The following is a 13,813-nucleotide window of genomic DNA, read 5'->3' on the forward strand; positions in this document are numbered from 1 at the left end:
CAGGAGTTGCCACATGTTCCAGGTTGAAGGGAAACCCCAACCTACAGTGAAACCTGCACCCCCAAGTCATGTACTGGTGTTAGGAGGATCCTCCAGCAGAGGGCTGGACAGTAAGGGACCCCTGCCGAGAGCAAAATGGGACAGTCAGGCACATAGCTGGCAAAAGTTTAGAAAGAGTGGGGAAATCATGACCAAGAGGGCAGGTTAAAGGAAGAAAAAAATCCCAGATGAAAACACTTACTGTCTGGTCAACCAACCCCGAAAAATGTGAAAAGTTCGACCCCACATCCTCCTTTGTGAATGCAGACACTAGAAGTACCCCACCAGAGTTGCTAACAGCATTTACAAGAGCCTGCAGAGACAAAGAGAGACCTCTAGGGGACAGAGAAGCTGTGATGGTGATGCCTCACCTAGTCGAAGTGTCACAGAAGAATGCAGTTAAGTCTGCACAAATACCTGCAGGTAGGACTGTCCCAGAGAACAAAGGGGAGAGTAACAAAGACTCCTCCCCCACAGTCAGAGGAAAAGGGAACCACCCATCCTCTGAAGCCAAAAGTCTTTGTATGAATCAGGGAGTTCAGGATAGACCCCCCCCCCACCTCCCCAACTAACTCTCTTGAGAAAAGGAGAAAATTAAAGCAGCCCTGGAACCCAGAAAAGACCATTTTTAATAGGCTTTAAGATTGGCGCAATGAATTAGAGAAATGAATGGTTTTTCTTTTTGTATCTTATATTTCTCTCAAACTCTGTAATGAAATGTGCCATTTTTCTTCAAATCACGTTTCATTCCTCTAGGTGTGGAGGTGTCAGGCAACTGCTCCCCCGCCAACCTGCCAAGACTGAGGCACACTTGATTTTTGCCACATGAATATTAAAACATAAAATTGCAAGCCCCGCACTGGAAAGACATTTGCATAGTAACAGACGATGTTGAAACAATGGGGACCCAGTAGTTGCTTGCCCAATACACAGAAGTGGTCAGACCAGTTTTACTCACGTGACTAACTGGCTGTTTCAGAGGTTTGAACTGAGAGTTTTGAATTGGAGAAAACAGTACTTGAGATCAGAAAGCCGTGTGCTCATGGACTGAGAATATCTCTCCTGTCTGCCCTCATCTTGCTCTCACCAGCTTCAGAAACCATTGAAGACACATAAACTCAAAAGAGAGAAAAAGTCTCCTACGTGGACAAGGTTTAAAAGGAACACCGGGCCCCAACGAAACGCAAGACCATATCTTCAATCAAGGAGTACAGCGAGATTAAAAAACAGTAACAAGATATTGCCTCAAACTGTTCTTCTCTTTTCTGTCCCTATTTGCATGTATGCATTACGTGTGCATACTAGCGTGGGCGTGTCGTATATCCATAGGCGTGAAACCAGTATTAGAATTTAAGTTTAAGGTTTAATAAATTTCATCGTTCTTCTTTAACCTAAGAAAGCCTGTTTGTGCTCATTTCTTTGCCTTATAATTGGAAAGTTGTGAACAAGGATTCACAAAGGAGGAGCTCAAAACACAGTGAGTTTAAAATTAAACCCTGTTACAGTAAGACCAGGAAAAGACAGCCAAAGACCCCTAGATGCATTTCTCACCTGGTCATAACAATTAACTGACTGATAAAGTAGAAAAAAAACGTTTCTGCAAATTATGTTCCTGACGAATGGTCTTCCAATACAACACAGCCAAAGTTCACTTGCAGTCTTCCAAGGTCTGATGAAAACAGAAGGTCCTTCCAAGATGAGGGTTCATCAGATCGATTGTCATAGTGCTAAATTCTTTCTTTCAGTGTTGAACACAGCAGATGTCAATTTGTTGTGAAAGAAAAAGCATTTTTTTAATGTAATTAATTCAGCTTGAAACTTTGTAGAATTTTGAGAGAAATAACACAGCTCTTTTCCCTTCAGTTTAAATTGTCTCAGAACTCTGTCTCTGCAAACCAGTCTCAGCCAGCCAATTTTCAAAACTCAAACTGCAACATTGAATCTCCTGTCCTCTCTCTCTCTGGCTGTTTGGCAACCAAAATGCACCCTAGCTCATTGGGCCTCTGGAGAATTCTTTAAGGTGCACTGTTTTTACAGTCTGAAAGGCGCACCGCAATATTTCCAAGAAGAAAAAAAAATGCAGGACCGTGACAGTAGCCTTGACTGATTCTTCTCATGGTTTGTTTCTGAATACTTTACCACAGGATACAGAAAGTGGCAAATGGGTCCCTGGTAATCTATGATGTCAGTGCAGAGGATAGTGGGAAATACACCTGTATCGCTGGCAACAACTGCAACATCCAGCACCGAGATGCTTTCCTCTATGTTGTTGGTGAGTAATGGCTACTGACTTGCACAGTTCTCCTCATCTTGCGTATTGATTGTCAATCTGGCTTTGCTTTGAAACTAGCAAAAAAAACTTCCTAAATTTACTTCATGGTTTTTTCTATGTTCCTGCAGATAAGCCAGCTATTCTTGAAGAAAATGAAAACCAGCACACTCCATATAAAATGATCCAGACAATTGGTCTCTCTGTTGGAGCTGCAGTAGCTTACATCATCATTGTATTAGGTCTTATGTTCTATTGCAAAAAACGGCGAAAGGCAAAGAGGTTGCACAAGGGCCCAGAGGGAGACGAACCTGAAATGGAGGTGCTGAATGGTAAGATATATGCGCAGCACTTGGCTTCAGTAGATATGCTGTATCTGTAGATTAATATGGGGCAAGAGGAGGGTAGTTTGTGTTGAAGGAAATTAACGGGACTGAAAGTTGATAAATTCCCTGGGCCTGATGATCTACGTCCCAGATTGTTGAGAGGTGGCTGGAGAGATGGTGGATGCATTGGTGACATCTTCCAAAATTCTACAGATTCTGGAACAGTTCCTGAAGATTGGAAGGTAGCAAATGTAACCCCACTATTAAAGGAGCGAGAGAGAAAACTGGGAAGGACAGACTTGTTAGCCTTACATCGGTAGTAGGGAAAATGCTAGAGTCTATTATAAAGGATGTGATAACTGGACAATTAGAAAGTAACGGTAGGTTTGGGCAGAGTCAGCATGGATTTATGAAGGGGAAATCATGTTTGACAAACCTTTTTGAGTTTTTTGAGGATGTAACTGGCAGCATAGATGAGCGGGAAGTTAGTAAACAAAATTAGAGCACATGGGATTAGGTGTAATATACTGGCATGGATTGAGAATTGGTTAATAGACAGAAAACAGAGTGTAGGAATAAATGGGTCATTCTCAGGTTGGTAGGCTGTGACTAGTGGGGTATCACAAGGATCAGTGCTTACGGCCCAGCTATTCACAATCTATATCAATGATTTGGATGTGGGAACCAAATGTTTCCAAATTTGCTGAAGAGACAAAACTAGGTGGGAATGTGAGTTGTGAGGAGGATGCAAAGGGAGTTAGACAGGCTATGTGAGTGGCAAGATAGAATATAATGTGGAAAAATGTAAAGTTATCCACTTTGGTAGGAAAAACAGAATGCAGAGTATTTCTTAAATGGTGAAAGATTGGGAAGTGTTGATGTCCATAAGTCACTACAAGCTAACATGCAGGTGCAACAAGCAATTAGGGAGGCACATGGTAAGTTGGACTTTATTGCAAGAGGATTTGAGTACAGGAGTAAAGAAGTCTTGCTGCAATTGTATGGAGCCTTGGTGAGACCGCAGCTGAAGCATTTTGTGCAGTTTTGGTCTCCTTACCAAAGGAGAGGGAGTGCAACGAAGGTTTACCAGACTGATTCCTGGGGAGGTGATACTCTCCTTTTGAGGAGACTGGGCCTGTATTCTCTAGAGTTTGAGAGAGGTGATCTCATTGAAGCATACAACATTCTTACAGGACTCGATAGGGTTGATGCAGGAAGGATGTTTCCCCTGGCTGGAGAGGGTCTGGAACCAGGGACACAGTCTCAGAATAAGAGATAGGCCATTTAGGACTGAGGTGAGGAGGAATTTCTTCACACAGGGTGGTGAATTTGTGGAATTCTCTACCCCAGAAGGCTATGGAGGTTCGGTCATTGAGTATGTTCAAGACAGAGATTGATCATTGGGATCTCTTCTGGTGCAGAGGTGACCTGTACAAGAAGGACAGGTTGCATCTAAACTGGAGGGGGACCAATATCCTTGCGGGGAGGTTTGCTAGTACTACTCGGGAGGGTTTAAACTAGTCTTGCAGGGGGGTGGGACCCAAAGTAGTAGTCTCTCCGATGATATAGTTGAGGCAAATGTAGAGGTTAAAGCAAGTCCAGTAGGCAGGCCGGGCAGGGGCAGGACAGGGAGCGTGGAAGGTCTGGTAGGCTAAACTGCATTTACTTTAATGCAAGAAGCCTTACAGGTAAGGCAGATGAACTCTCAGAGCATGGATCGGTACATGGGATTGTGATATTATAGCTATTACAGAAACATGGTTGAGGGATGGGCAGGACTGGCAGCTCAATGTTCCGGGGTACCGATCCTTCCGGCGTGATCGAGGTGGAGGTAAGAGAGGAGGGGGAGTTGCACTATTGATTAGGGAGGACATCACGGCAGTACTTAGAGAGGATGTCGCAGGGGGAATGTCCAGCGAGGCCATATGGGTAGAACTTGGAAATAAGAAAGGGGTGATCACTTTGGGATGATACTATAGATCCCCCAATAGTCAGAGGGAATTGGAGGAGCATATATGTAGGGAAATCACAGATGTAGGAATTATAGGGTTGTAATAGTAGGTGATTTTAACTTCCCTAATATTGACTGGAACTGCCTTAGTGCTAAGGGATCAGATGCTAAGGGGAAGAATTTAAGTGTGTCCAGGATAGTTTTCTGAAGCAGTATTTGGATGGCCATACTAGAGAATGGGCTACACTCGACCTCCTCTTAGAAAATGAGGATGGGTAGGTAGTTGATGTGTCAGTGGGGGAGCACTTTGGGACCAGTGACCATAACTCTATTAGCTTCAAGATAGTTATGGAAAAGGATAGGACTGGTCCTCAGGTTGAAGTCCTAAATTGGGGGAAGGCTAATTTCGATGGCATCAGACAGGAACTCTCAAAAGTTGAATGGGAGAGGCTGTTTACAGGTAAAGGGACGTTTGGCAAGTGGGAGGGTTTTAAAAGTGAGATAGGAAGAGTTCAGGGCCAGCATGTTCCTGTTAGATGGAAGGGCAAGGCTGGCAAGTTTAGGGAACCTTGGTTGACTAGGGATATTGAGGGTCTGGTCAGGACAAAGGAGGAGGCATATGTCAGGTATAGGTAGCTGGGATCGAGAGAGTCCCTCAAGGAGTATAGGGGATGTAGGACTACACTTAAGAAGGAAATTAGGAGGACAAAAAGGGGCCATGAGATTTCCCTGGCAAAGATAAAGGAGAATCCTAAAAGATTCTTTAAGTATATTAAGAGTGAAAGGGTAGCTAGGGAGAGAGTAGGTCCCCTGAAGGATCAGTGTGGAGCCACGGGAAATGGGCAAGGTCTTAAATGAATATTTCTCGTCCGTATTTACCGTGGCGAAGGTCATGGAAGCTAGTGAGTTCAAGGGAGGGAACACCGATATCCTAGAGCATATCAACATTACAAAGGAGGAGTTGTTGGAGGTATTGAAACACATTGGATAAATCCCCAGGGCCTGACCAGGTGTATTCCAGGATGCTATGGGAAGCAAGGGAGGAGGTTGCTGGGGCCCTGGCAGAGATTTTTGTATCATCGTTAGCCACAGGTGAGGTACCGGAAGACTGGAGGATAGCTAATGTTGTGCCTTTATTTAAGAAGGGCAGCAGGGATAAGCCAGGGAGCTACAGGCCAATGAGCCTTACATCAGTGGTGGGAAAGTTATTGGAAGGGATCCTGAGAGACAGGATTTATATGCATCTGGAAAGACATGGTCTGATTAGGGGTAGTCAGCATGGCTTTGTGCGTGGGAAATCGTGTCTCTCAAATTTGATTGAGTTTTTTGAGGAGGTGACCAAGAGGATTGACGAGGGCAGGGCAATGGACATTGTCTACATGGACTTTAGCAAGGCCTTTGACAAGTTCCCGCATGGTCCAGAAGGTTCAAACACATGGGATCCAGGGTGAGCTAGCAAATTGGATACAAACTTGGCTTGGTGATAGGAGGCAGAGGGTGGTAGTGGAGGGTTGTTTTTCAGATTGGAGGCCAGTGACCAGTGGTGTGCCGCAGGGATCGATGCTGTTGTTTGTCATATATATTCATGACTTGGATGTGAATGTAAGGGGCATGATTAGTAAGTTTGCAGATTACACCAAATTGGTGGTATAGTGGATAGTGAAGAAGGTTGTCAAAGGTTACAACAGGATATAGATCAACTGGGAAAGTGGGCAAGGGGGTGGCAAATGGAATTTAATGCAGAAAAGTGTGAAGTGATGCAGGTCGGCGCAGTGGTTAGCACTGCAGCCTCACAGCTCCAGGGATCCCGGGTTCGATTCTGGGTACTGCCTGTGCGGAGTTTGCAAGTTCTCCCTGTGACTGCGGTTTCCTCCCACAGCCAAAGACTGGCAGGTTGATAGGTAAATTGACCATTGTAAATTGCCCCTAGTGTAGGTAGGTGGTAGGGAACATGGGATTACTGCAGGGATAGCATAAATGGGTGGTTGTTGGTTGGCACAGACTCGGTGGGCCGAAGGGCCTGTTTCAGTGCTGTATCTCTAAAATAAAAATTAAATTAAAAGAGTTGGGACGTCATGTTACCGTTGTACATAACATTGGTTAGGCCGCATTTGGAGTAATGTGTGCAGTTCTGGTCGCCACATTACAGGAAAGATGTGATTAAGCTAGAGAGGGCGCAGAAAAGATTCGCAAGGATGTTGCCTAGTTTGGAGGGCTTGAGTTATAAAGAGAGATTGGATAGACTGGGTCTGTTTTCCCTGGAGCGAAGGAGGCTGAGAGGGGACATGATAGAGGTATATAAAATTGAGAGGCATAGATAGGGTAGATAGCCAGAGTCTGTTTCCCATGGTAGGGGTGACTAAAACTAGAGGGCATAGATTTAAAGTGAGAGGGAGGAGGTTTAAAGGGGATCAAAGGGATAAATGTTTGACACAAAGAATAGTGGGTATCTGGAATGAGTTGCCTGAGGAGGTGTTGGAGGCAGGAACAGTAGCCACATTTAAGAGGCATCTGGACAGGTACTTGAATGAGCAAGGCATAGAGGGATATGGAATTAATGCAGGCAGGTGGGATTGTTATAGATAGGCATTATGGTAGGCATGGACGCGGTGGGCCGAAGGGCCTGTTTCTATGCTGTACGACTCTGATAGATTTCTGGATGTGAAAGATATCGGGATAGTGTGGGAAAATGGTGCTGAGGTAGAAGATCAGCCATGAGCTAGTTGATGGGCAAAGCAGATTTGAGGGGACAAATGGCCTTCTCTTGCTCCGATTTCCAATGTTCCTATGCGATCTTTGAAGTGTGGTGGTGAAGTTTGAATACCAGGAGCCAAACTTGTTATATTTTTTCCTCTTTTGCACCACCCCCCCCCACCCCTCCCAGCCCATTTTCTTGCTTCATTTTCCAAAAAGAAGCAGGCTAAATATGATGAGTGTGAAGCTCATAATAGAGAACCAAGCTAAATATAGAAAGTACAGAGGAGAACTGAAAACAGGAAATGAGGGAGAAAAGAGTGTGTGTAGGAAATAGATTAATGGGTAACATAAATTGAAACCCCAAAGTCTTTAAGTATAAATATTGTCAGGCTCATGCAAGGAGCAATTCTGAACTATAAAAATGAAATCCAAAATGGACACTTTTGCTGCAAGACAAAATGGAGTAAGAGGTAAGGTGACCTTTCCTGTACTGCGAGTGCACATGGTAACTGCTGGAACTCAACCAGAAATCATGTCTCATAAAGTGTTGAAGAAAACGTTAGAAATGCGAATGGCCCATTCCATGTTAATGGCTACCTTTTTCAACCAGTTGGACTAACAATGACTTTGCAGAACTAGTCTCCAGACTCAAACTCACAGGTATGAAAAACACCACTTTAACAAGATGGCATAGGGATGAGCAACATCCAAATCCATTGTCTATCAATAGTCACACCATTAAACCATTTATGAAAACCCAATAAGAGAGAAACCTTAAACAAAAACAAGAAATGCTGGATTCACTCAGCAGGTCTGGCAGCATCTGTGGAAAGAGAAGCAGAGTTAACGTTTCGGGTCAGTGACCCTTCTTCGGAACTGACAAATATTAGAAAAGTCACAGATTATAAACAAGTGAGGTGGGGGTTGGGCAAGAGATAACAAAGGAGAAGGTGCAGATTGGACCAGGCCACATAGCTGACCAAAAGGTCACGGAGCAAAGGCAAACAATATGTTAATGGTGTTTTGAAAGACAAAGCATTAGTACAGATTAGGTGTGAATATACTGAATATAGAACATCAGCAAGTGCAAACCTGAAGAAAAACAACCTGAAAAAAACAGTGGGTAAGCAAACTGAACAAACTAACATGAAATGAAATAAATGCAAAAAATGTAAAAAGGAATGCAAAAAAAAGGAAGAAAAATTAACTAAAAATGACTAAAAATGAAAGTAAAGTGGGGGGCTGTCATGCTCTGAAATTATTGAACTCAATGTTCAGTCCGGCAGGCTGTAGTGTGCCTAATCGGTAGATGAGATGCTGTTCCTCGAGCTTGCGTTGATGTTCACTGGAACACTGCAGCAATCCCAGGACAGAGATGTGAGCATGAGAGCAGGGGGGAGTGTTGAAATGGCAAGCAACCGGAAGCTCAGGGTCCTGCTTGCGGACTGAGCGGAGATGTTCCGCAAAGCGGTCACCCAGTCTGCGCTTGGTCTCCCCAATGTAGAGGAGACCACACTGTGAGCAGCGAATACAGTATACTACATTGAAAGAAGTACAAGTAAATCGCTGTTTCACCTGAAAGGAGTGTTTGGGGCCTGGGATAGTGAGGAGAGAGGAGGTAAATGGGCAGGTGTTACACCTCCTGCGATTGCAAGGGAAGGTGCCCTGGGACGGGGACGAGGTGGTGGGGGTAATGGAGGAGTGGACCAGGGTGTCGCGGAGGGAACGATCCCTTCGGAATGCTGACAGGGGAAGGGAGGGGAAGATGCGACTGGTAGTGGCATCACGCTGGAGGTGGCGAAAATGGCGGAGGATGATCCTTTGGATATGGAGGCTGGTGGGATGAAAAGTGAGGACAAGGGGAACCCTGTCACGGTTCTGGGAGGGAGGGGAAGGGGTGAGGGTAGAGGTGCGGGGAATGGGTCGGACACGGTTGAGGGCCCTGTCAACCACAGTGGGGGGAAATCCTCGGTTGAGGAAAAAGGAGGTCATATCAGAAGCACCGTCATGGAAGGTAGCATCATCAGAGCAGATGCGTCGGAGACGGAGAAACTGGGAGAATGGAATGGAGTCCTTACAGGAGGTAGGGTGTGAAGAAGTGTAGTCGAGGTAGCTGTGGGAGTCAGTGGGCTTATAATGGATATTGGTAGACAACCTATCCCCAGAGATGGAGACAGAGAAGTCGAGGAAGGGAAGGGAAGTGTCAGAGATGGACCATGTAAAGGTGAGAGAAGGGTGGAAATTGGAAGCAAAGTTGATAAAGTTTTCGAGTTCAGGGCGGGAGCAGGAAACGGCACCGATACAGTCATCAATGTACCGGAAAAAGAGTTGGGGGAGGGGGCCTGAGTAGGACTGGAACAAAGAATGCTCGACATATCCCACAAAAAGACAGGCATAACTAGGACCCATGCGGGTACCCATAGCGACACCTTTTACTTGAAGGAAGTGCGTGGAGTTGAAGGAGAAGTTGTTCAATGTGAGAACAAGTTCAGCCAGGCGGAGGAGGGTGGTGGTGGATGGGGACTGGTTGGGCCTCTGTTCCAGGAAGAAGCGGAGAGCCCTCAAACCATCCTGGTGGGGGATGGAGGTGTAGAGCGATTGGACGTCCATAGTGAAGAGGAGGCGGTTGGGACCAGGAAACTGGAAAAACCTTGGTCACCTGACAGAAACTAAGGCTCTGATAAGGAGTTTTTAATGAGACACATTGCTAAGACAGAAAGCCAGGAGGCTGAGTGATCTATTCTAGCAAAGGTGAAGACCCTGGCCGAGTACCATTTTAAAAACACCTTGAGGCGGAATGTGACCTTTGCAACTCCCTACCTGAGAGATTGTAACGGTTTTTTCGCCATTGGACTGTCACTTAACCAAAGAAGTCTGCAGCAAAGTATCCTGTCCAAGTTTGACTTCAGTGAACCAGGAAAAGAAAAAAACAGGCCTACACCATTTCAATTTTCCTCACAGGGAAACAAACAAGGTTTCACCACAAACTTTTTTTTTGAAATACCGGACTTACATGCATGTTGTCTTTTATTCTCTATCTTTTCTTGTGTGTGTGCATGTGTGATTGGTTGAAGTTGTGAATTTTGGGGTTTTGGTTAATAAATATTTATCTTTCTTGTATAACTACAGTGAGAAAACTTTCAGAGACAGTAATCCTGGCCAAAATTAATTGGCACTTGGAAAAATATGGGTGAATAAATGACAGCAAGCACAGATTTGTTGAAGGCAAATAGTGTTTAACTGACCTGAGTTCTTTGAAGTAATGGAGAGGGTTGATGAATGTCGTGTGGTTGATGCGTGTATGGACTTTCAAAAGTAATTTGATGAAATACCACATATAGACTTAATAGTAAAATTGATGTTTACGGGATTAAACGGGCAGTGGCTGCATGGACATGGTCACAAGACAGAAAGCAGAGAGTAGTGATGAATGATTGTTTTTGGAGGAAATAGTGCCCACCGGAAGTCAGTATTGGGGCCACTACTCTTACTGGTTATATATTTATGACCTGGACTTGGGTCGACAGGACATAATTTCAAAGTTTTCAGATGGCACAAAATTCGGAAATGTAGTAAACAGCAACGAGGATGGTAACAGACTCCAGGAAGATATAGACAGACTGGCAAAATGGGCGAATGGATGACATGAAATGTAATGCAGAGAAGTGTGAAGTGATGAATTTAAATAGGAAGTGTAAGGAGTGGCAATATAAGCTAAATTGTACATTTTTAACAGGGGTGCAGGAACAGAGACCTGAGGGTGTACGTATACAAGTCTTTGAAGGTCACAGTACAAGTTGAGAAGGCTGTTTTTTTTAAAAAAAAAAAAGGATCCTTGGCTTTATTAATTAAAGGTCTGGAGTGCAAAACCAAAGAAATTATGCTAAACCTTTATAAAACACTGGTTGAGTATTGTGGTCAATTCTGGAACCACACTTTAGGAAGGATGTCAAGGCCTTAGAGGGTGCAAAAAAGTTTTACTAGAATGGTACAAGGGATGAGGGACTTCAGTTATGTGGAGAAGCTGGAGTTGTTCTCCTTAGAGCAGAGAAAGTTAAGAGATTTGGTAGAGGGGTTCAAAATAGTGAATGGTTTTGATAAATATGGAGGGACTGTTTACACGGACAGAGGTAACCAGAGAACATAGATTTAGAAGAATTAGAAAAAGAACCACAGACGACATGAGAAAAAATTTTCCGCAGCGAGTTAAGTTGAGCTGGAATGCACTGCCTTAAAGGATGGTGAAAGCAAATTCAATATTTTTCAAAAGGGAATAGGATAAATACTTTAAGGTGGAACATTTGCATGGCTTTGGGAAAAGAGCTAGAGAGTGGGGCGAATTGAATAGCTCTTTCAAAGCGCCAGCATAGAATAATAGGCTGAATGGTTTTCTTGCTGTATCATGTTCTAGAACTTCCAAGCCTGTTTGTGAAGAAGACACTGAGACCAGGAAGCTTGGGTAGAGACTGTTTATTGCTTGCCACTGAGCTTACTTCTCCATTCAAAGAACAAAGAAAATTACAGCACAGGAACAGGCCCTTCGGCCCTCCAAGCCTACGCCGCTCCTAACAACACACAGATAGTGCTAGCTGTCTCTTTATATATAAACATTAGAATACAATTAACTAATTGGCACCCAACATCTGTTCACCCTATTACCTTGAACTACCAGATATTTATCATTCATTAATAGAACTTCAGACCCTAACATATTTTTTTGAATCTTCTAATTTGATTCAGATTTGTGCTATCAGTTTTTAGCCTGGACTGGACTGCATATATATTGGTTGGATTCCTGCTTGTTATCACCGTCCAGTGACCCCTGATGGGAAGTGAACTTTGTGAACATGCCTCATTCCCACAAGTCACATACTATTTTGATGTCTCTCTGAATTGTTTAGCTAAATTTTGCAAGAATGGTCATTTAGGTACAGGTCATCTGGTACGTGTAGACCTACATTCAAGGAAAGGTTGGGCCTGCAAAGGAGGATGGGAAAAATTTGGAAAGGGGGTGACTTTTGAAAGTATAGTAAATGGTAAGTGGTAATCTCAGTTCATATAGTTGCAAATGTTCTGGAACTGTGGTGGGCAGGGATGAGTAACTTGGTTGTAATTTAATGTTCATGTTCAGATAATAGCATTTGTAAGAACTCACTCCCTATCTATTGGTGTTTGTTGTAGCTGGCATAAAGTAGTGACATAAACAGCAATAAATGAAGGCTGTGTTTGCTGACAATGCAACTACCAGGTGACGCAGTACTGGCACATGTACAAATGGAGCCTCATCCACTGAAACGTCACTGTCTGCAACATCTCAGGCTACTGCCAGTAATAAAGATTGCGTTGCTCAATTTGACTCAAGAATTGAACTCAAATCTCCTCACCCATCAATTGCTGCGATCACCGCCTCAATCCACTGCCCCCAACAGTACCCAGATCGCTCTCATGATCGCCACTCTCTCCCACACTCTCTGCAGCATCCCACCACCAATTGGGATGGGAGAGAACGGTGGGATGGAGCAGCTAGCAGAAAGGCACAGGAGGGAGCGGGGAGGAGAAGCAGCGATTGCAGGAGGGAGCGAGTGGGGAAGAGAAGCGGCGATCCTAGGGAGCAGGGAAGAGGGGAAGGGAGCGAGGAAGAGAATTGGCGATCATAGGAGGGAGCGGGGAAGAGAAGTGAAGAACACTGGGCACATCACACCTCCTCGTGATGACTAGGTCCAGTTGGTGCCAACGTCCAGGTCTTCGGTGGCGCCGGGATACCTTGTGGCGATGTCTGCCCTGGAAGAAGTTGGTGATGCAGAGTTCATTCAGAGCCCAATTTCAAGAAGGAGTTGTCCATTATTGTTGATCTTGCCCACCCCATGACGGCTGAGGCACATTGGCCATGAATCACTGTCTGCCCCAAGGCAGACAAGTCACCCAGGTTCAACAGCCTGCTGCCATTTGGGATGTTCCTCAGACGTCACCTAGGGAGTCAGAGAAATGCTCTTCATCTAAGATATGAGCGTTCAGAGTTGGTGCGTAGACGCATATGATGATTGTGTTTCTATCAGATGACAGCCGCAGGGAGATGAGGCGCTCCATGGTTGCTACTGGTGGCTCAATTGACTGTCAGCCGTTTGCTTACTCCGAAGCTTACACCATGCTCACAGCGATCTTCAGTGCTCTTTCCATGCCATACAGCAAGGACTGGTTTGAGATCTACTCAGCTGAGATGATATCTGTCATTGATACAAAAAACAAAGCCTGCATGATGCACAACATAAACCCAACAGTTAAGGCACTGCACGACCTGAAAGTGGCCAAGACAGCTGTGCAAAGGACAGGGAGATTCTGCGCAAACCAGCACTGGATCAACTTAGGTCAAGAAATCCAAACTCCATGTGAGAAAGGAAATCTATGAGCTATGTATGAAGGGATCAAGAGGGTGCTTGGCCCTGCCATCACCAAAGTTGCTCCTCTGAAGTCAGCAGATGGTGAAGTACTCACTGACAGAGTAAACAGATGTCCCGCTGGGCTGAACACTAC

The 13,813-nt window shown here is 44.7% G+C and overlaps 1 protein-coding gene across 4 annotated transcripts in view; it reads left to right on the forward strand.

Moving 5' to 3' along the window:
• The window catches only part of LOC137366035 (inactive tyrosine-protein kinase 7-like), a 583,411-nt gene that overhangs the window by 478,090 nt on the left and 91,508 nt on the right, over nt 1–13,813 (forward strand). For all 4 annotated transcript variants that reach the window (XM_068028160.1, XM_068028157.1, XM_068028158.1 and 1 more), the window contains 2 exons: nt 2,184–2,311; nt 2,440–2,640. In XM_068028160.1, the coding sequence (XP_067884261.1) occupies nt 2,184–2,311; nt 2,440–2,640 (329 nt within the window). The remainder of the gene's footprint in view (nt 1–2,183; nt 2,312–2,439; nt 2,641–13,813) is intronic.

Source organism: Heterodontus francisci, chromosome 3, assembly GCF_036365525.1.
Source record: "Heterodontus francisci isolate sHetFra1 chromosome 3, sHetFra1.hap1, whole genome shotgun sequence".
In the NCBI taxonomy this organism is placed as follows: Eukaryota; Metazoa; Chordata; class Chondrichthyes; order Heterodontiformes; family Heterodontidae; genus Heterodontus; species Heterodontus francisci.